The sequence below is a fragment of the Arvicanthis niloticus genome, chromosome 5 (assembly GCF_011762505.2).
Source record: "Arvicanthis niloticus isolate mArvNil1 chromosome 5, mArvNil1.pat.X, whole genome shotgun sequence".
Lineage (NCBI taxonomy): Eukaryota > Metazoa > Chordata > Mammalia > Rodentia > Muridae > Arvicanthis > Arvicanthis niloticus.
In genome coordinates, this window is record NC_047662.1 from 98,287,522 (window position 1) to 98,309,668 (window position 22,147).

Here is a 22,147-nt window from a genome sequence, read left to right on the forward strand (position 1 = left end):
TGACCCTGAGGACACCACAGATTTATCAAAAGAGAACGATGCTTCAGCCACCACAGATGTCAGGTGCAGTATTATCAATCACTTTCAGTTCTTTGACAATTGGAATTCAGTATATTACATATATGGCAACTCTAAGTCCATCTACTAAACTAAGTAAAATAAGAATACCATTTCTGTATGGGACTTCAGTGCCTCTGTCTACTTTTCTCTCTGAGTGTAAGCTATAAGGCAGACCCCTCCCCTGCCCATTCTCAAGACTTTTAGTGCTGGGACTCTGCTCATACCTTTTACCTCAGCATCTGGACTCCTGCTCTGCAACCGTGATACATTCCTTTCAAACTCCACAATCTATGATTGGCTCTAAGGAGCTTGTTGGGCTTATCTCAGAGTCAGGCCCTTCAGAGATATAAAGATTCATCCTTGCTGGTGGGGACACTAATCTCTCTCTCTCTCTCTCTCTCTCTCTCTCTCTCTCTCTCTCTCTCTCTCTCTCTCTCTCTCTCATTCATTCATTCATTGAGACAAGGTCTCATTCTATAAGCCCACATTGGCCTGGAACTGACTATGTAGCCCAGACTGGCCTCCAATTTGTCATCTTATACTCGAAAATGCTGACATCATAGATGTGGGTTACCATACTAAGCTTAAGGAATTTCTGCAGAGGGCTCATTTTCATGTAACAATCTCATGACTCAGTGGTTACCAATGCTCTCCACCCTTCCAGGGGACCTGAGTTTGCTTTCCAGCACCCATGTTGGGAGGCTTACAACCACCTGAAACTCCAGCTACAGAATATCTGATGCCTCTGGCCCCCATAGGCACAGGTATTCGTTGGGGCATACATAGATTTTGTATGTGTGTGTGTGTGTGTGTGTGTGTGTGTGTGTATGTACATAAAAGAGACATAAAATTTAGAAAAAGTAGTATGATACCTTTAGAATTAAGTGTAAGCCTATTTTCATGAATCTCACTGTGCCTTCTATAGCTTCTCCCTACTGTCATGCACAAGTGCACATTCCTATGCTTCTGTAAAGAGGAAAGGCACAAGAACCAGCACAACCCACAGTGCACAAGGGTTTGCTACCAGAGTGTATCTGCACAGTCCATTTCCATGGAGAGGGCTGAGGCTACCCTTGAAGCAATAGGACGCAGCAGGGTGAATCCCATCCTATAGAGTCACATAGGCTCTTACCAAAACAAAACAAAATAAACTTAAGCCATTCAACTGCCTAGATAAGCTTTTTATAATAAAATACAATGAGCTACGTTCTACATTATAAATGTGACAATAAACACTTTCATTATTACTACATCTTATGCAGAACACCATGTGAATTCATTCACTAAACCTGTCAAGAAAAACACATTATGAGCTGAGTGTGGCAGCCACACCTATAATGTCAGCACTGAGGAAGTGAGGTTGGAGGAGTTTAAATTCAAGGCCAGTCTGGCCTACATAATAAGACTTCACCTAAAACCAAACCAAACCAAACCAAACCAAACCAAACCAAACCAAACCAAACCAAACCAAACCAAACCAAACCAAACCAAACCAACCAACCAACCAACCAACCAAACAAACAAACAAACAGAAGGGCAGAAAAAAGAAAGTGACACCAAGAGCATTTCTAAATTAAATGGCCGAAGAGTACAATGTTAAAAGGGTTTTCTAAGAAGTCCCCCTTACCTGCGAGCTTGCACTTTGTAGCTTGAAAGGACAGAGAGCAGAACCGTGGGTTCAGTCTGTATGCTTTACTCTTCTCAATGTTTTCACAAAAGCCATAGTCAACATAGCACACCTAAGGGGCAAAGCCAAGCCAATCACATCTATACTCAAAGTCCTTATTCTTAGTTTAAAACTTTAATATTATTTTATTCCATAACCAGCAAGTGGCACCTCAGCTCTCACCCACAGCCAAAGGAAAGGCTCCCTGATGCAGCCCAGAAGATGACAAAAGGCTGGGCCTTAGGGTCTCATATTTCAGGCCCTTGTCTGATACCTTACCCCTTAGTCAACAGGAATAATAAGACCAAGGCAGAACAGGCTATGAGGCCTCGGCAAGGTCACCTCTGCTGCTGTCCGGCTTCTCCCTGTCTTTATCCAATGCTGTATCACCAGTCCTTCCAGCTAGGAGTCTTCCCCGTTCTGAGGGGAAAAAGCTGTTTCCAGAGATCCCATCAGTGCTGTGATACTGGCCAGATATTAGAATCCCAAAACAGCACCTATGACAGCCTGCTCTCTGCACCGCTGTGGTACTGGAGGATGAGAAGCTTCGGTTGGGGACAACAGTGACATCAGTCTGGACAACACAGAATTCTACTTTTAAAAAAGGGGGGAAATCCAATTTTTTTCTTCAAGTTCACAAAAACTAGATTATATCTTCATTCAGATTGGCTGAGGCCCCAGCTCTGAGTAGAGCTGGACTGGTGTACTCTTAACAGTAATGGTTAGTCTGTCACCTGGACATAACCCAGAATCATCTGGGAAGTGTCTCAGTGAGTTTAGATCAGAGCAGATGCTACAGCCTGTATAGTACCTGTGGAGGACTATCTTAACTGCCTTAATTGATACAGGAAGACCTAGGCTCAAAGTGAGCAGCAGCATGCCCTGGTTTTGGGCCTGGACCATATAGCAGACAGCTGAGCACCAAGCATAGGCGTGATCATTTCTTCCTGCTCTTGCTGCAGATGGGACTGACTGCTGTTAGTTCCAGCCTTAACTCTCTTGTAGTGAAGAACTGCAGCCCGAGTAAGCCCTTTCTTTTCCCCGAGTTGGCTCTTTTTGTTTGTTTGTTTGTTTGAGACAGGGTTTCTCTGTGTAGCCCTGGCTGTCCTGGAACTCACTCTGTAGACCAGGCTGGCCTCGGACTCAGAAATCCTCCTGCCTCTGCCTCCCAAGTGCTGGGATTAAAGGAGGGCGCCACCACCGCCCGGCCCGAGTTGGCTCTTTATTATAGCTACAGAAATGAGACTTGAACACACACCATTAACACAGAGATGACTTTTGTAGCACACCAAGACTTAAAGACCACAAAGTCTTCCACTCTCTTTAAGACAAGGTCTCACTATGTAGTCCTGCCTTGCCTGGGGCTCATTGTTTAGGCCAGGCTGGAGATCTGCCTGCCTCTGCCTCCCAAGCTATGAAAGCTCTTGTTTCTTGGTAACTAGAAATACTACGTTTTAGTATCCTAGATTCAGAATAACTAAGAATCTGGAACTATTGGAATCCTAAAATACAAAGCAAACAACAAAAGGCAGGCAGAGCTGGCTGGAAAATAACAGTCAACAGAGACAGGTCCCTGTGTCTTTTGAAGAAAATGAGGCACAGGCACCAGCAGGAAATAAAGATAAATTCCTCCACAGCAGAGTGTGAGGAAGAAGAAAGGCAGAGAGCCCTCCAACTCCCCTGACCATGTGGTGAGTGTGCCTGGTTGCTGCAGCAAAGACTCACTCTTAGGAAACAAACTAGACTCTCGGCTGCCTAGACCCAGATTGCTGTCAAGTCCAAAGGGTCAGCTGTCGGCCACGACAGTGTATTAGTTCACCTTCTCCACAAGTTTCTTCCCCTCTCACGGGCCTCAAGACTCAGGTAAATTTTTCAATTTCATTAAGAGCAGCTACACCTGAAACTTGAATTTGCTCTTCCTGGACTCATGTTATATATGTTGATGATAAGATGCAGTTGTGTGAGATCCAGACTCCAGAGACGGCGAGGCTACATTGTTAGCTCAGCAACAGGCTACGGTAGGAGTCTTCACAGGGTTTATATCTGCAGCTGGATTCTTTATTGACTTGATCCCAGCATTTATTTCTATGGTAGTGGTGGGTTTTTGTTTGTTCTGTAGTACTGGAGATTGAACTTAAGGCCAAATATATGCTAGAGAAGTGCTTCACCACTGAGCTACATCCTCTAACTTTCTGAGGCAGGTTCCTACTAAGTTGCTGCCCAAGCTGGCCTTGAAATTGTGCTTCTCCTACCTCTGTTTCCCAAGTAGCTGGATTATAGACCTGCAGCACCAGGCCCAGCTGATAACACATATGGCAATCACAATTCACAAACTACTTGTCCTTGGATGTGCCCATATGACTCACCTACCTTACTTACCCTGTGTCCTTTGCTCTTGAAGAGCAGAGCAAGTATCTCATGTTGGAATGGAAGTGCTTCCATTTCTGGTTCTCTAGTACCATCAAGTGACCACAGGTCTCAGTGCCACCTAAGCACCTGCACACTCCTCCTAGCTGCCAGGGATATCATAGGACAGCAAGAAGAGTTGAGCAGCTTCACGAAGGCTTTCCCTGAGGAAGCAGCTTCAGCAGAGAGCCGCCCCTCTTCCTCTCACTGTCTTAGCCTGAGTTGGGCTGCTCCCAGGGTTACCCTCAATCCTCTTGAATTCTGCCCCATCTGTAGACCCCAGGACTTCTGGCCACATCCCGTCCTGGTGATTGGCCTCTGCTCCTTTGCTTCATACCCTCCATGTCAAAAAAAAAATTAGCAGCTTTTCTGCCTGGAAGACATCAGACACAGGATTGTCACTCACAGCATGCTTGCTTCCAACAAGGAAGGGAGAAGTAACATATTCAGGTGGCCACCAAGCCAGCAGTCCATCACGGCTCAGCAACTTTTTTCTCCCTGTCTGGAGAGCCTCAAGGCTTGAAAGGGAATAACTCTCAAGGAAACTGAGCCTGTGGACAGAGTCCTGATTCTTGGGCTCCTCGTGGAAAGTACAAAGCAAAGGGGCAGAGGCTGATCACCAAGATAGAATGTCGCCAACATACTAGAGCCTGCTGATGCACAAGCCCAGCTCAGGCTAAGACACTGAGGAAGAACAGCAGCTCTCTGCTATGGCTACTCCTCAGAGAAGGCCTGCTTGAAGCTGTTCATAGAGCTACTCAGTGCCAGGAGTAGGGAAACACCCTTCTGATAAAATCTGAGTCTGCCCCTCACAGAGAATTTCATTTACTCTGTGACTTAGGAAACTGAGAAATCATAACTACCACTGATATACAAGCTGATAGGGACAGTCTTTACCAGGAACTATCTTGGAATTTCAGGCAAAAGTCAAACTGGATTTGAAAGAAGAACAAGAAACAACAATCACATCTGAAAACTTGTAACGTATCTGCCTCATGCTAACAAAACTGAGCTTGCCTTTATCTTGTTCTTGTCTGTGGAGATGATCTGTGCTCGTAACCAGGCATCCTCCTCTGCATTGACTGCCAGCAGCTGGCCCACATGCACGGTCTGGATTGGTGTGACTCTGGGGTTCTTACTGTAATACTCCTTCATCTCATCCTCCATCAGTTCCTGAGCAGCTGAGTAGTCTTTGCCTACATACCTGGATTGGTGAGAGGAGCAACAGCTCAGGGTGAGTGAACCACAGGGTTCACTGGTGCTCCTGTGTCCTCTGCTTCCAGTCTCACAGCTGCTCACCCCAGCAGGGGAAGGAACTGTGCTCAGGGAACATCATTCTCAGCGAAGGAAGTCAGGACTATGGTGCCCACTGCCCAATGTGGCAATGTGTGACAGCCCTGAGAACAGCAGAGTAGAAGTAGGCATTGGGGGCCCCGGGAAGAAGCAGGCTGCAAGAGACCCCAGGACAGGAGATAGAAGGTATGTGGAGACACCTTATGTGGAGACATATAGGTCATGTGGACCCTTCAGAGTTTGAATGAGGCTGCTGAGATCTGGCAGATGCTTTTACCCTGGCAAGGCTGCATCTTAGAATCCTTGAGCTTTGAAAAGCAGAGAAACTACCAAGAAGAATGAAGTAAGGCCCAGGACTTGGGGGTGTATGCAGCAGAACAATTCCCTAGCCTCTGCCAGGCCCTGGGCTCCATCTCCAGCCCTGCAAGACAAACACAGCCGTGAAATGCCCCCCAAAATTCATAACAAGTTTGAGCAAATTACAACAAAATGTGGAACTTATACTCTAGAAGTGACGTGCTCTAGCTGAGTACCTCTAAAATGTACATCCTGAGAAGTATCATTTTCAAGCATTCCCCAGCTTTCTCTGCTGCTGATGTATAGTCCTTTGATCCAATGTGTTTTTCAAAATACATTTCTCATCTGCCATGAGTAGGCTGTCTTCTTGCCTTCCTTATAGGCCTCATTCCAGGATGTTAGGTCTGGAAAACCAAGTCTAGCTCATGAAATGAGAACACTTCTACTACAGGATGAAGCTTGCAACTAGAAGAGTCCTCAAATCACCTGGCCCAGGAGGTAAGGGAAGCAGAAGAGCCCTGCTCCTTGTATTTCTCCAGTTTTAACCCAGGGCCTCTGGTGATTTGAGAAAACTCTAAGAAACTGCTCCACGTGGTCTTGGTAACTATCTGCAGGACAGAAGATGGCCCAGCCAGCCTACCTGTTACTAGAGAGAAGGGGAAGCTACAAAGACATGTTACACACAATGCAAAGAATGACTCTTTGGAAACTAGCTATTTTAAGACCTGTAGTCTTCACCCATGAATGGGTTAGAGATTTTGTCAAGCTCTATCATGTACACTTGCTGAGTGCTGCAAGTGTTCAGGAGAGGCTCGAGTCAGTCTTTGAGGCATGGGACTTGGGGGCTTGAACTTAGGTGACAACTCAGCAAATGTGGAGAGGCACCTGGGAGTTGCAGCAGCCAGTAGAGAAGGATGGCTACACTCACAGGTGAGGACAGGGGCTGGTGCTACGGCTGGGTGAGAGTAAGCAATACCACGATAGGCTCATACACTGTCTCCAAATTACTTGAGCAAAGGGACAGAGAATTTGCACAGATCAACCTCAGTATGTGACCAATACAAAACTTTACCTGCATCTAAAACTCCATGTTAAGTCAAAGTCTCTCTAAAGATCCTTCTTGGTGGCAGAGCAGGAGACTAGGCAGGCATCACCATCCCTTCAGTGTCAGCTGGGCCACCACTTGCTTTAATGCTGTCAAGCTCTTCCTTCTGGAAGGATCTAATTTGGGCATTCTCTGGGCTTTTCTAGTCCAGCTATAGGTCTTGAGAAGCACAAACCAGAGTGCCATTTGGGGTGAAGGGGCCTGGATACTTTTTGTTTCAATGTTCTCCCCCGTCCCTAGCCCCAGCTCCATACTGGACAGTGATCCAGTGCTTCAGTGATACATGTTCCCACTGCAGGAAGCAGCAAATTGCAATCTTTCTACATTTCCTATGTGCTTAACAGTTTTTCTGAAAGTCTAAGAGAAGCATTTAGAGCTGGGCTGATGTTTTCAATTCAGGCTGTCATTGGCAACTTAGGCGATAGCTACTCATCTCTTAGACTGGCAGCTAAAGGCTCAGGTCAGCAGGGCAGCTCTAGGTCCACTGGCTAATCTGAGGTATAATGGATGAAGTTAGCTACCCTGACATTTTAGGGCAGTCACACACTCTTAGATCTGATAGCATCGCCTGGCCTGAAGGGGCGAGGCTGTTTACAGGTTGAATAGAAATGGAATATTTTTGACATAGTTGCCATGATGCTTATGACACAATTTATACCAAGTTCACATTATCATTCCCATTTAAAACTATTAGCCATCTTTTCTCCTAAGAATACTGTGGGCATTAACAAATATTAGTATGCTACTACACTTCACTATGACTCCCGAGGATGGTGTTCTTCCTTTCCTCCACAGCATGGATGCTAGGAATGGTCACGTGACAACACTGCATAGCTCTTAACAACTAGAAATACCAACTTGCCTGATAACTACATCATTTGTGTTGCTCAGCTCAACCACCAACACAGACGGTGAGGCCTCGGTAGGAATTACCAGAGGTGGCACAGTTATGTCCTCCACAAAGTCATCAGCACTTTCAGCCATGTTTTTTTCTATCTGCAAATACTCTTGTTCAATCATCGACTTGATGTCAAAATCTCCTTGTGCCTGCCCTTCATCCTTTAAGATCTTGTCAGCGGGCAACGGGAGTTTTGCATAGAGAATTGCCTTCTGGGTATTTCCAGAAATGTAGTTTATGGTGCACACATCAGAGAGTGAGGCAAGATTTTTTAAGGCATCCTCAGGGAACTTGACTTTGTACATGTCCTCAAATGCTTTGGGGAGTGCACTTGCCCAAAGACCACTTGAGTATTTCCCCAGCAGCTCCGCCACCTTCTCCTTGACATCTGGCATCACTGCTAGGCTCCCTTTTGATGGCACCTCCTGCTTGGGAGCAGGTGGTGGAGGTGGGAGCTCCTTCTCAGGGTCCTGGTCACTTCTCAAGGGCTGCTCTCTTTTGGCAGGATAAAGTAGTAAATCTTGACCACCACCACAAGGTTTTTCCACCTGGAATTTTTAAAGAGAGCCAATGAGACATTTCAGTGGGTAAGAAAAAACTAAAAACACATAAATTATTTTATATTTAAGAGAGGACTGTTTTCAATTTCATAATGCAAAAAAGTGTACATTATTCTTCTTAACTACAAAGATGCATCACCTGACAGATGACATGAGCAAGAGTTCAGAGACATTCAGAGAAGAAAAGGTGTTCATTTCACTCAGAAGAAGTTAAGACTCAAACTGCCCAGGGAATCATGAGGCTTCTGCCCTGTCAAAGTTTCTCTGCTAAATCCAGAGCAAAGTTTGCAAAATACACTGGAGCCAGGATGAGATGAAGCTATGTCAGGAATACATACATCTCAGGGAGGAACAGTAGGAATGTTTAAGCACAGTAGGGGTGCTATTTTCCTTCCTACAGCATCCTGAGAAACAGCTTTCAGTGTGGGAGTCTTTAGAAAAGATGCCCCAGGGCTAAGGCAGTGTGAGCAGTCACCACAGCAGACACATAACTGAAAACACTGATATCATAATGTGCTAGCGGGGAGATACCCAGCATCAGATGGCATCCAGTCTCTGACTTTACATACTTGAGAAGAACACCCTGAGAGCTGGCGACATTGCTGTCCTCCAATGCTAAGCCCTTCTACTGACATAAGAAGATTGGCACTGCCAGCCTCCTACCCTATGCAGCTTAGAGTTATGAGCTAAGATAGACTTTCACAGTTTAAATGGCTGACCAATCAGAAGAGCCATTTCACATGTGACCATCCTATGGGATTAGGTGTGTATCTAGCCTCCCTGGCATATGTAACTGAAGGCTGCTTTGTTCTGTAAGTCAGGATAGGACAGGTGATGGTCACGCAGCTCTGCCAACATTTCTGAACTCCCAAAGCCTACATATTCACTAGTTAGCCTTTCACAAAACCAGATTCTTCACCCTTAGCCTGAGTTAAGATTTCAGAACCTGCCCTCAGGAATGATCCTTATTATTGGTCCCATTTGGCTATTACTCAACTACAATTTTAATTCTTAGGAGAATCTACTAGAATGGTAGGTTTATAGGAAACTACCAAAGACAACAGACTGCTTCCTGTTTTATTGCTGTTTGATTCTTGCATTTTGTTTTTAGGCAGGGCTGCATGTAGCCCAGGCTGGCCTCAAACTCATTATTTAACACAAACTGGCTTTGAACTCCTGATCTCCCCAACCCTCTCTTTTGAGACAAGGTCTCTCCAGCTATACTGGAACTATGTAGACCAGGCTGGCCTCAAACTCACAGAGATCTGCCTGCCTCTGCCTCTCTAATGCTGGGATTAAAGGTGTGTGCCACCACACACTCCTGGCCCTCTGATCCTCTGTCTCTTAAGAGTTGGAATCACAGACATGAATCACCAATGCCAGGTACAACCAGAATATTTTTGCTGACTGGCAGCTTACTAATAAAATAAATTACTTCATTTACCTCACTTTTTACATAGTATTTAGGAAGACAGACTAGAGGTGCAAATGTACAAGGGAAGACTTTTAATAAGTTGAAAGGCAAGGTCACTATGACACTAAAGATTCCATGTGGAGATGGGGCACGTAGCATATGTTTCTAATCTCAGCACTTTGGAGGTGGGGATGGGAAGACCAGGAGTTCAAAGTTACCTTCAGCTATATAAGTTTATAAGGACAGCCTGGGCTACAGGAGATCTTATCTCAAAAAACAAAACAAGCAACAAAACAAAACAACCCCCCCAAACCCAAGAATCCTTTCAGTCTGATTATATACTGTTCATGATACTTTAGAATTGGGAAACACTGATCTAAGTGCAAAGCCTTGGTCTTCTTTGAAAAGCTTGAGATCAGGTGATGTGTACCAGCTAAGTTACAGTGACATAGATATCTGGGGTATTCCTTCTCTCCATGGCTCATTAACTTCTTAAATCCGAATTTTTAATTTTTTAAAGTTTCTCTCTAGTGTTAAAATATGATTCAGAGCAGGTATTCTATCACTAAGCAACATTTCCAGCCCCTCTCTACTCAGAGGTAGGGTCTTGCTATGTAGCCTGAGTTGGCCTCGCATTAGTCGTCTTCCTGCTTCTGCCTCTGAAATAAGGATTACATCACACCTGGCTTTCAATCTGCAATTTTAAAATGCTAGCTGGTGCTCAGAGGTTAGGCTAGGCATCCAAGCAGGGCTGGAAAACATATTTCCCAGAAAAATGGAAAACTAAAAACCAATGTTGTGTGTGGGTGGCTCCTGTGTGTATGACTCCAGTTGAAGTAACTTCATACCGAGACATGGCAGACTTCCACATCCAAAGCCAGTGGAGGCTGCAGGGCCTGCCTTCAAACTCTCTCCACCTTTGCCTACTAACCTTTTTCAACCCTTTCTCAAGAGCATAGCGGAGGCTAGTTCAGCAGAGAAAAGGCCATAAGCCTCGAGCCACAACTGCATGTGTCCTCATCTAATTCCTAAAAGGATATGCTTTTCAGCTTTATGATAGATACCTTTCTTTCCAAAGAAGTTACCTGAGCACTTCAGGGTTTATCTGCCCCACCCACCATGCCAAGCCTCTATTTCTTCCTGTATGTTAGTATGATGAGAAGCAATGGCCACACTAACTTGCACAAAGCTCTGTCACAGCCTCTGCAGACAGTCAGTGCAGTGAGCTCTTTTGAGCAGAAAGCACTGCTTTCAATACAAGTTATGGACAACTTACCCATTTAGTACAAGTTGGCCTAAGGCAAAAGCACAATCCTGTTTTTTCTAATCTTTATTCAATCGTCTCTGCTTTTCAGAGAAGACCTTGTGTAGCCCAGGCTGGCCTCAGACTCATTATACATCTGACAGATGATCTAGAACTCCTGTTCCCAGCTCTCCTTCTCAGGTGATGAGAATGTGGGTGTGCACCTCTATGTTCAGCTAATTCCAGAATAATCTTAAAGGTCATTCAGAAGTAGTGTGTTTACAAATCTGGCTGCAGCATCTAAGCCAAACTTTGCCTATAAACAGCAAGAATTTCCCCAAAGTCCAAGCAACAGTCAGGTAAAGCCCTAAACTAGAAGGCGGCTTCCCTCCACAGTGTTATGCTTTTGTCTAAGGCACTCTCTCTTCTCTCCATGACTTCTCTGAACTGTAAACTCCAGTGAAACTATGGTGGCTTCTTTCCATATTTCAGATAAGACTGGGTGTGTCAGGGCTATGCCTATAGACTGAACACCTGAACTTGTCAGTCCTGCCTGCTGACTAAGATTAAACACTCACCTAACTTTAGGAACAGACCTTGGCCTAACTGCAGTTAATTCAGATAGCATTCAAAATTTCAGGCAAATTTACTCCATGATAAGTTTAGTGACATGGAAACAGGCCTGGACCAAATATTTCATTAGCTAACTTTTGGAGAATGGTTTAAGGAAGTGGTTCTCAACCTTCCTAATGCTATGACCCTTTAATACACTTCCTCATGTTGTGGTGACCCCAACCATTAAAATAATTTTGTTGCTTATTCGTAACTGCAATTTTTCTACTGTTATAAATCATAATGTAAATACCTGTTTTCTGACGGTGTTAGCAGATCCCTGTGAAAGGGCTGTTCCACCCCCCAAAGGGGTAGAGACCTACATGGTGAGGACCACTGGCTTAAGGGTTTCTTAGTTCAAAGGGAAATATAATACATGGAAGGCATTATTTAGACCTAAAAAATTAAAACAAATATAATTTTTAGCTCATCTGTTTTAAATTTTCCTATGGATGGAAACTCACTTTCCCCAAAACTCTCCTGTGGCTGCTGGCTCCCACAAATCATGACATTTCTAGTTCTCTCTCCCACTACACTCCAGGTCTCCTCAAAGCTAAGGAACCATGCTCATATTGGGTGTTTGACTTCTGCTCTTTTCTGTGCTCTGGCCCAACTCACAGGGTTTAAGATTTATATATGGGCTCCTGCCTCAGTTCCCAACACAAAAACAAGGCTCTTATATTTCTTGTATGTGACAGCCAGGAAGGCACTTCAGACAGATCTCCTAAGAGAGGACTTTTTATATCTTCTAGTTCCTCTAGCCCACCTGATTCATGTACATAACTGGGACAGGATCAGCACCCCTTGCCCCCACCTGCCACTGCCCACCCACAATGTGGGCAAACTCAGCATCCTAATCATGTGTTCATCATCTTTTTGTTTTGAGCTTAGATCTGGATATCCACTCTTCAAATCATCAGTCTAGCACAGGCTCAGTCATGGCCTAACCTCCACCTCCTACAGGAGACACCAGTGATGTAAGCCATTAATTAGCACTGTATACTACGGAGATAACCCACCTTCTACAGTGACCATCAGAAGATTCTATGTCAAATACGCCTTAGGTTTGCTATGCTCACAAGTTTCCTCTACTCAGCTTGATTTGGATTGATTCTGTCTCATTTGGAATCTCACACTTCACAAGGTTTCTGTAAGCTTCCAGGAAACACATCAGATTTGGTAGATACAGGTCCAAAGAAAAAACATCAACTTCTTTGGACAGTTCTGTGTTCATACAGGTGAGGATTCATCCTTTGTACCGTTTTCTCCTTAGCCAGGAGAGGTCTTCTTTTGTTCTAGTTTTGCCTGTGAACTTAGTCTCTGACGGCTCACCTGCCAAGAGCACAGCAGAGGCCTCTGAGGTTATGTTTACTGTTTCTATGGAATTAGAATTTTCTTAGTGTTTTAGAAGAATCCAGTAACATCCAATTAAATTGAGACTTCTCAAACTATATGGGCACAGCTCTGTTTCCATGGAACAGCAATTTTATGTTGAGGTTTTAAATAATGTTTTAAATCTTATTTTACATGGCTATCATTCATTGAAATTCAAAATGGTATAGTAAATGCCTTTATTCACCTACAAATCTACATTCTAGCTCTCCAAACATTTAACAATGGTTACGCGCTCAAAATGAATCAACACTAACAAAAAGAAACCTATATTAAAAACTTAAATTCTGACCTTAGCAGTGAAGGAAAGACCTCCAGATACCTTTCCTCAACAATGACAATTTCTATCACTGTTTACAAGCCTGTACACACTATGGTCACTTCACAGGAAAACTGGTCAATTGGTTTCTTAATAGACAGCCTCTCTGTGCTAAAGGTAAGACTGGCTGGAAGTCAGAGCTAAGAGAGAGATGAAGAAAGGGCCAGTGGCATCACAGAGCCACACACAGACAGACAGCCTGGTACACTTTGAAGCATGTGATGCTGTGGGATGAAGGATATACTGTGTTCATGGAAAGACAGAGTAGCTAAACCAGCACAGTGCAGCCCCACACCATCCACCTCACACAGCTCTGCTGCAACGCTCCACACTAATGGACACAACCAAGGTGCTGAAAGGAATACCTTTCCAGTGTTTTCTGTTTAAGAAGCATAGTTTGTGGCACATCCCACAGGGACTTAAAAGGTGAAGCAAGTAGTTCTCTGTTGCTATAACCTCTGGCCACTCACAAGTCATCTACCCAGAGAATCTTTCTCCATGGCTCTGAAGGTAGCTATAGGTACAGAGCCTCCTTCACTGGCAACTTTCTCACCTGCTTGTCTACCTGATGCCTTCCCACCGATGCTATCTCTAGACACATACTTGCATCACCTCAACAAGGATAAACTTCCTTTGTGGCTTCCCAAACTGAAGCCACTTGCTCACACATTTGGAAGATAATGGAGTCTTCCAGTTACATCTATAGAACTTCCTGGGATGCTTCTGGCTAGGAGCTGGGGCTCGCACTGTGCATTAGGCTTTCCCCTTGCTCTCTTATTACCTGTGGCAGAGGTGAGGAAAGGAGAGAGATCTTTCCAGGTAGCACCTATGCGCATATTAGAGCTGCAGTCCCTGCGGGTCACTGCTTCTTCCTTCCTCTGGAACCTTCTCCTCTTAGTAGCATCTCCTGCTTCCACTGGAGGAACTCCCTCTGTAGGACTCACTAGGCATCCCCACTTGAACAAAGGCTCTGTCTGCTGTAAGGCTGGGCTGTGTTCTGCTAGCAGCTGCTTTATGTATTTTATCTCATTTAATTTTCACAACAACTCTATGACATGCGCAGGTTTAGTTATCTGATAGAGTAGATTAAGTCTCTAAGAGGGTGGTATGTAGGCCAGAAGACATACAGCTAATAAATGACACCCCTAAAGGCGCTGCAGAGGCCTCAGATTAAGTTTACTGTCTCTATGGAGTTAGAATTTTCTCTAAGATTCTGTGAGAAAGTAGTATCCAATCAAATCAAGAGACTTTCCAAAGCATCTGTATGGGCTGTTTCCATGGAGTAGCAGCTTTGTATTGAGGCTTTAAATCAAATTTCAACTCAATTGTGATCTAAGCTGTTCAGCATCCTTCAGGCCCATGGGTAGCTCAGACACAAATGACACACTACCTCTCAACTTCTCTTGATTCTGCCATGTGCCAGCTTATCTGTCATCTACTCAACTGTCTACTGAGACTCTGATGTTGTACCAACGTGCTCACCAGGATTTATTTCCTTTGGTGATGAAAAACTGAGAACCAGAGTGCTGCACATACATGAAAAAACTTCCGGAGCCTCCGCCTTTCAGATGGGTTCTATTGATGTTGTGCATACTGAAGGAATGGGTCTGGAGCACTGCAATGCCAACCTAAAACTCAGTGATTTCTATGGGTTACAAAATGATACCCAACAGAAATACATATAACTGCGAATCATCTTTGTGGAAGCTATTAAGAGTTAGTGTCATCAGGCATTTCCAACTACTCATGGCATCTTACATACAGCAATATTATATTGCCATTCATAATGTATCACTTTCTATAACAAAGGCCTGCTGTGCCAGAAACATGGAATACTTCTCTGGTGGTTCCGTAGCTGTCTTTCAGCAACTCTCATGGCTGTGGGTGGAAACTCTTTTCAGCTAAGTGCATTTGACCTGGCTCAAAAGCTTAGGCTCTTAGCTCTCCAAACTGCTTTGGGCAGGACCTTGAGACAGACATGTGGGCTGACACAGGGATCAAGAGGCTGTTCTCTCCACCCAGGCCTCACAGCAGGCTTCAGTCCAATCCACTATTCAACAGTCCCTGCTATAAGATCTGCAAGTCAGTCAGAGGCCAGGATCATGGCGACCTCAGAGCAGGGACACACCACTCCACCTAGCGATGAATACTCTTTATGAAGCTAGTTGCTTCCTGCTCCAGTCTTTAGCTTCCTTTTGATCCCTTCTCTCCTGAAATTTCCTAAACACACCATGCCTCTGGTCTCTGACTTTGTCATGAACTGCTCCTCTGGTCTGTATCACAGTTTTAGCTTCCCATTTAACAGCCACCTGCTCTGATTGCTTTCTTCACTGACTGCTCCAGATGGAGCCCTGCTTATCCCCTACCTGCAAGGCCCTCAGCACAGTTGGAGGCCTAGCAGTATTTGTTCAAATGATGATTTTCTTTACTGCACAGGAAGTTCCACAAGGGCAAGATCATATCAGTCTTGTTTTCTGTTTTATCCTTAGCACCTGGGTCAGTGGCTGGCACACACAAGTATTTTTTAACTCCCAGTCAAGTCCAACTGTCAAAGAAGGCATCCTTTCTATCACAGACAGGAGCAGTTACTGCCCTTCTCCTGGGCCCTAGCAGGGGCTCTCCACAGATAAGACAAGGTTCTCTACCATTTCTATTTCTCTTATAGCTGCCGAAAACTATGAACCTAGCCATCATTGTGACTTGACAGTCTCTCCAGCTTTCTAGCACACCCTCTGCTGCCTGAGTGATCCAAAAGGTTAAATGTCGTGCAGCCCAGTGTCAGAACTATACCTGTAATCCTAGCACTCGAGGAACTGAGGCAGGAATACTGTGAGCTCAAGGCTAACCCGAACTACAAAATGGTGGCAATATCCTGTCTACAAATAAAACCTCACTGTTTCATTTAGTGTTTTGTGACATGGCTTACTGCACATCCTGATCTGAAGCTCCATCAAGGTAAAACTTCACAGCTGTTATTTGGTCCCTGAGCTGAAGCTGCCCTTCTGATAGGCAAATGGAAAACCCTAAAAGCATTTGTCTTTGGATGGTAGAACTACAGGATACTTGATTTTTATGACTTGATTTTTAATTGTTTTCATATAGAATATATAGTTGGAATTTTTTTAAAGAAATATAACACACTTAGATTTCTTCTTCAGTTGGGACAGGCCACAGAAGAAGGATCCATTTCTTTTTTTTTTTTTTAGAGGTGTACAAATACTTCATTATATTAAACATATTAATAAGGTTTTTCTCTAGCATACATTTTTTCATGATAATGAAGACTAGAGAATTGTGCAAAGGCTTGACCATATTAAATACACTCACAGGGTGTCTGTCTTAGCGTTTCCAATGCTATGAAGAGAAATCATGAACAAGGCAATTCCTATAAAATCAACAGTTTAATTGGGACCAGCTTACAGTTTCAGAGATTTAGTCCTTTTTCATCATAGCAGGAAGCATGGCAGGCATGCAAGAAAACATGATGCTGGTGAAGAAGCTGAGAGTTCTGCATCTTGATCCAAAGGCAGCCAGGAAGAGACTGTCTGCCAGGGAGATAGTAGGATTACCCATTCTGCACAGGGTGGAACTTCAATGCCTTCAGTGATGCACTTCCTCCAACAAGGCCACATCTCATAATAACTTCTTCCCACTCTCTAAGCGAAGCATACTTATACTACCACATTCCACTGCAGGGCCCCACATGATGGTGCTAACACATGAGTGTATGGAGACCAGATTTAAATAAGTATAATACAAAATATGGGAGGTTCAAATTAAAAGGTCCCCATCATCTATAGAAGTCTCATAAATGTTAAAAGTCCAAAGTTCAATGTCTCTTCTGAGATCATTCCAATCATGTAACTTTAATTCCTTATACTTTCAAAAAATAGCACATAATATCCATCCAAATTCACAGGATATAGGTCACCATTCCTAATCACCATTGTGAGGAAATACTGGGCCAAAAGAAGACCAAAAGCCAGCAAGGAAATCTCCAAACTCTGCATCTCCATGTCTGATGTCAAAGTGTTCTTCAGGTCTCCAACTCCTTCCTGCCCTGCTCACTGCAACACAATTCTTTCTCTTTGGCTGATTTTATTTCCTGAAAGTAGTTTCCTGAGAAGGTATCCCACAGCTCTGCATCCTAAAACTCTTGGGGTCTCCAAAGTAACTTCAAAATTACAGCTTTTTATTCCAGTATCTGGGATCCACAGATGATCTTCTGGGCTCCTCAAAAGAAGCTGGGTCTCCTCTCCAGCTCTTCCCTCTATAGTACACTAGGTTCTGCTTGACTCCACTCAACTGCTGCTGCTGTCCTTTCTGCTCATCCCACGGAAGGGCCCATTTCTAATACCAGACTTTTTGTACTACCTTTCATTCTGTCTGATGTTGGTTGTGGTAACATAGTCCAGGGATGCTATCAGTGTTTCTGCTCTTCATGGAGGTGCAAACAAAAGGAAGAAGGGACAATAACCATGGCACAATTGTTTAAAGCCAGGGAGAAATGACCAAGGAATAATTCAAACAACTAAGAATACTCCAAAGTCAGAAAATAGGTATGGGAACTATCACCAGACATCCAGATGACAGGCAGTTTGTGGTATCCTTGACACTCTGTCTTCCACCGGCACCTCACACTGACATCCCTACTCAGTCCACATGGTCCCACCCAAAGCCAAGAGGGACACTGCTAAGGAATGGACTCTCTGCTTCTGCTTCATGCTCAACAGTCCTGACTGGACAGAAATGATCATGAGGTGTGGGTGGGGCCAAGTGCTAAAAGTGTAACAAAAAGTGGGTTGCTTCAGGACCTAAAATTTAAGAGGAAACCATCCAATTTAGGTAACATTCCAATATCAGCAGGACAGATACTCTTGCTAGTAAAGTATTCTGGGACTCTACAGCCATCCAGAGCAGCAAAGATGGACATTTCTCTAGCAGCGGTAAATTGAGCTACACAATGCTAGTAATCATCATGAAGTATGAAGCAACAAAAAGGCAACACACTGTCGACTCTTCAAACTCACGCTCTACAGAACTCCTTATCCGAACCTAGCAGCAAGTTGTCTTTGTATCATGACCATGAAAAGCTCCAAGACCATTAAAACTTTAAAGTTTGCAACTGTCAGTGGAATTTTAAAATCCAATGCATCCAATATGAGCTGAAACTCAGGCCAACAAACTCCCAACAAGCTCCCTTAGGAGTAAGGCAGCAGAAGAGACGTCAACATACTGTATCCGGGAGGGAATCTTCCCCAAATAAAGGGAAACAGAATTCCCATCTTAAGAACAAGTTTTACACTTTAAATACCACAGACACTTTCCAGAACATTTGTTATTCTGCACTTACAGGGAAACAGAGCAGTGTCTCTAGAGTTTGACAGTTCTTGTTTCCCTACTTCAGATAGAGTATTCTAACATTGGCCACACTGCCTTAACTCTTTTTTCTCATAGCTATTTCCCATACCAGACTTCATCTCCTGTGCTCTCAACTCAGGGTAGTGATTAGCAGGAACAGTGTCATGTGAATGGATATATGGAAGGATGACTTCTGCCTGGAACTGGGCATGAGACGCAGAGGGAACTATAGCCTATGGGGAAATAGTGCCAAAACATATGCTTTTCTTAGGCCAGGAGCCCAGGTGATGACACTGCCAGGGGGAGGGGGGGAGAGATAAAACTACCTGTCCTTTTGCCCAATAGGTGTAGAAGCCAAAATGTATGTTAAAGAACGCCCTCTTTCAAAACACGCATACTTCAAGAAATTGATTCTACAAATGCAGAGGCACCAAGCAGGTGTTAATGCTGTCATTTAGGACAACTACATTTTAAAAATAGATTCTATATTGATAATTAAGAAACATCTAGAAAGTACTTGGGTGTAAGAATCCAGCTTTGTCTATCTCTGGATGGACTAACATTTCTAACAGGCTGTTCTGATCCACCATATTATAATCATGAACTCTGAGCAGGGGCGGCTACAAAGAACTTTTCATCTAAAGAGTCTATCATGAGGACAACCTGCACTGGTCTCAAATAGGACTACAGTATATGATTATGGTATCAGTTCCAGAACAAATCGAATTCCATGAAAAAACATTTAGCACAAATAACATACATTTGTTCAAGCTGAAAAGTCTTGAAAAATGCTCAAGAATAAGCATATACAAACTAGGACTAATACAAACTGTGACCAATAAGTACTAAAACGGCAGAAGAGCCAATGTTTGTTGGCAGAAGTTCAATCAACACAAAATAGTACACAACTAGTAAATGCAGACAAAATAAAATTAAAATTCAGACAAAATAGGTAATAGCACTTCCAAACTTGACGTCTGTTTTGTAGGTGTAAGAAGCCACATGTGTTCATCTTAGAGACAGTTAGTAGGAAGCACATGGGAAGAACTCTGCTCCCGTGGCTACTGGCTTGGGACCTGCAAGCTGGGCAGGGAGGGAGCATAGAGGGGAAGAAGAAGGAAACACGTACCGTGCAAATGTGAGGCCAGTGTTCAAACTGCTGTAAAACTCCTTGGTTAAGGTCTTCTTTATAAAACTCTTTGTAAAAATGTGGAAGCTTAGATATCCAAATGCCATTGTTATGCTTGTCTAATATTTCCTTTATTCGGTTTTGAACCTCATCCATCTTATTAGTGTAAGAGGCAGGAGGCGTGACATTTGGTTTCTCAACAGTCTGATTTAAATTATCTTTAAATTAAAAGAATGATAGAATTAATAGATTATTCCATTATCTAGCATTTGTGTCTCTGACGTTGCTATGCTTTGGGCTCTGGGGTCCTGGATTTAGAAGAATGTGGGACTAAGCTAAGCAGCACTGAGGACACCTCACCTACTATCCCTGGACTGTATCAGCAGAGCCAAGACACCTCCAATGAGGGAACGGATCCCTTCATTCTGAAAGGATACTTCATAGTTTACTTTGAACATTATGGCAATCTTGCTGGGTAGAAAAATAATGTTTTATTATTTAACTGCAACTAAGGGAGACAACATTTTAGATAATATATGTGCAGTGCTCAACTGAAGCTACAATCCATGAGGCACAAAAATAACACCTTGGTAGGAAGAGTGCTTTTATAAAAGATAAAAAGATGTCCAGGTTTTCTGACCACTTTCCCTTTAACTAAGGAAACAGTTTAGCAATCCACAGGAGCCTGCGATCCAGAAAAACTCATCCCAGCTGATGGACACCAACCACAGGTCTGGCTTCTGCTTCTCTCCAATGTTTATCCTTCATAAAGTTTTAGCTGGCTTCTTTTACTCCTGTTTATTTTTTTATTTAGAACTCAGAATACCCGAGTTTACATACTAAGCAAGAGAAACTTGTATGTGACTGTGACCATTCTGGTATTTTAACTATGGAAATAATGTCAAACCTACATAGAATACTATCAGGATATATAGCAAAGTATTAAAATCTAACACCTACATGAAAAATGTATGTATAATTTAATCAGATACCTTTTCTGCTAAGTATAGTCATTTTTATTTTCTTTTTGATTAACTAATAGAGACATATAGTCTAGTCTGGAGACACTGGTCTCTAAGGACACCAGGTACCAAAAAGAGTTTTCCTTGTGGGTCCTTAGAGATTACTCCTCTCTTCTCACTAGAAGACACAGTGATGTGCCTCTGCCACCCTTAGACTGGCACAGAGAGGAGAGGGGTCCAGGATACCCATAAACATTTCCTGTTAAGGAAATAACTTATTCTATTTTAAACTCCTAAAGAGGCATACAACTTCACTGAGTAATCATGATTTAGAAAATTCATATGTAAACACAGTTCTTATATACAAAAATTATACTATTCATTTTCATAATCAATACTCTAAGAACACTCCTGTGGAAAAGGAATTTGAACCTAATAAGAGACATACTGCAAGCAAGAAATCCTGCCTAGTCATTTCACAGAGCAGAGCCAGCCCTCTGTAAAGCTGCCCTTGGTAAGAGTACTCAGTGGATTCATACACTGCTTGTACAAGACAAGTCCCTGAGTGGTTCATGTCTAACCAGAAGCTTCCTTGGCTTTATTTACTATCCTATTGTTTTCTTAATGGCCCTTTTCATTTCATAACCAATAATTACCTATACCTAGCTGTCACCTCACAGTTTAAAAATCATTTTAATCTTTATTTTTATTTTATGTGCATGGCTGTTTTGACTGCATGTATGTCTGTGCACCTCCACATATATGCGGTGCCTGCAGAAGTAAGAAGAGGGTGTCAGATATTCTGGGACAGGAACCATGTTGGTTTTGGGAATCAAACCTAGATCCTTTGGAAGAGTACCCAGTACTCTTAACTTCTGAGTTATGTCTCCAGGCCCCACGCCTCACAGTTTATAGTGCCAACTTTTACTAGTACGCATCTTAAGTCTCTAATATTTTAAGTCCCACATTTAGGACCCTGAAACAGAGCAGGTAGTTCCCTTAACGTAAGGCCTCTGAGTGCCAAGTCTTGAGGGTTAACCTTCTAATTTGGGAGTGGGTAAGGAAAACAGGTAACTAACTGTACAGGGGCCACATGGACATAGAGCAGAATGAGTCTGGTGTGATGAAGGCCTCAATTCACACTGACAATATCACCGGAAGCATTACTTTCTCTAACAATCACTTCAATCCACGAGTTTACAGTTAGAAATGGAGTGAGGGAAATAAATCTCATGCGGGAGAAGGTGAGAGCACATGTCAAAGCCATCATTAGATTACTTCTGTTGGGGCCCAAGACTCATGCCACATCTGGAAAACATACCATTCTCTTCCTTAGGGCAGGTCCTTGAGATGTGTGTCTGGAAAGGTGCTGGCAAGGAGGACTTTGGACTGAACCTAAGGTGTGAAAACAGCAAGTTTTAAACACTCTA

At 43.4% G+C, this 22,147-nt stretch overlaps 1 protein-coding gene across 7 annotated transcripts in view; it reads right to left on the reverse strand.

Annotated features, from left to right (window-relative positions):
• Tdrd7 (tudor domain containing 7) overlaps positions 1 to 22,147 on the reverse strand; it is a 66,323-nt gene that overhangs the window by 19,351 nt on the left and 24,825 nt on the right. For all 7 annotated transcript variants that reach the window (XM_034501760.2, XM_076935030.1, XM_034501761.2 and 4 more), the window contains 5 exons: positions 22,039 to 22,112; positions 19,756 to 19,973; positions 7,690 to 8,273; positions 5,150 to 5,336; positions 1,688 to 1,799 (listed from right to left, as the gene is read on the reverse strand). In XM_034501760.2, coding sequence (XP_034357651.1) covers positions 1,688 to 1,799; positions 5,150 to 5,336; positions 7,690 to 8,273; positions 19,756 to 19,973; positions 22,039 to 22,112 — 1,175 coding nt within the window. The remainder of the gene's footprint in view (positions 1 to 1,687; positions 1,800 to 5,149; positions 5,337 to 7,689; positions 8,274 to 19,755; positions 19,974 to 22,038; positions 22,113 to 22,147) is intronic.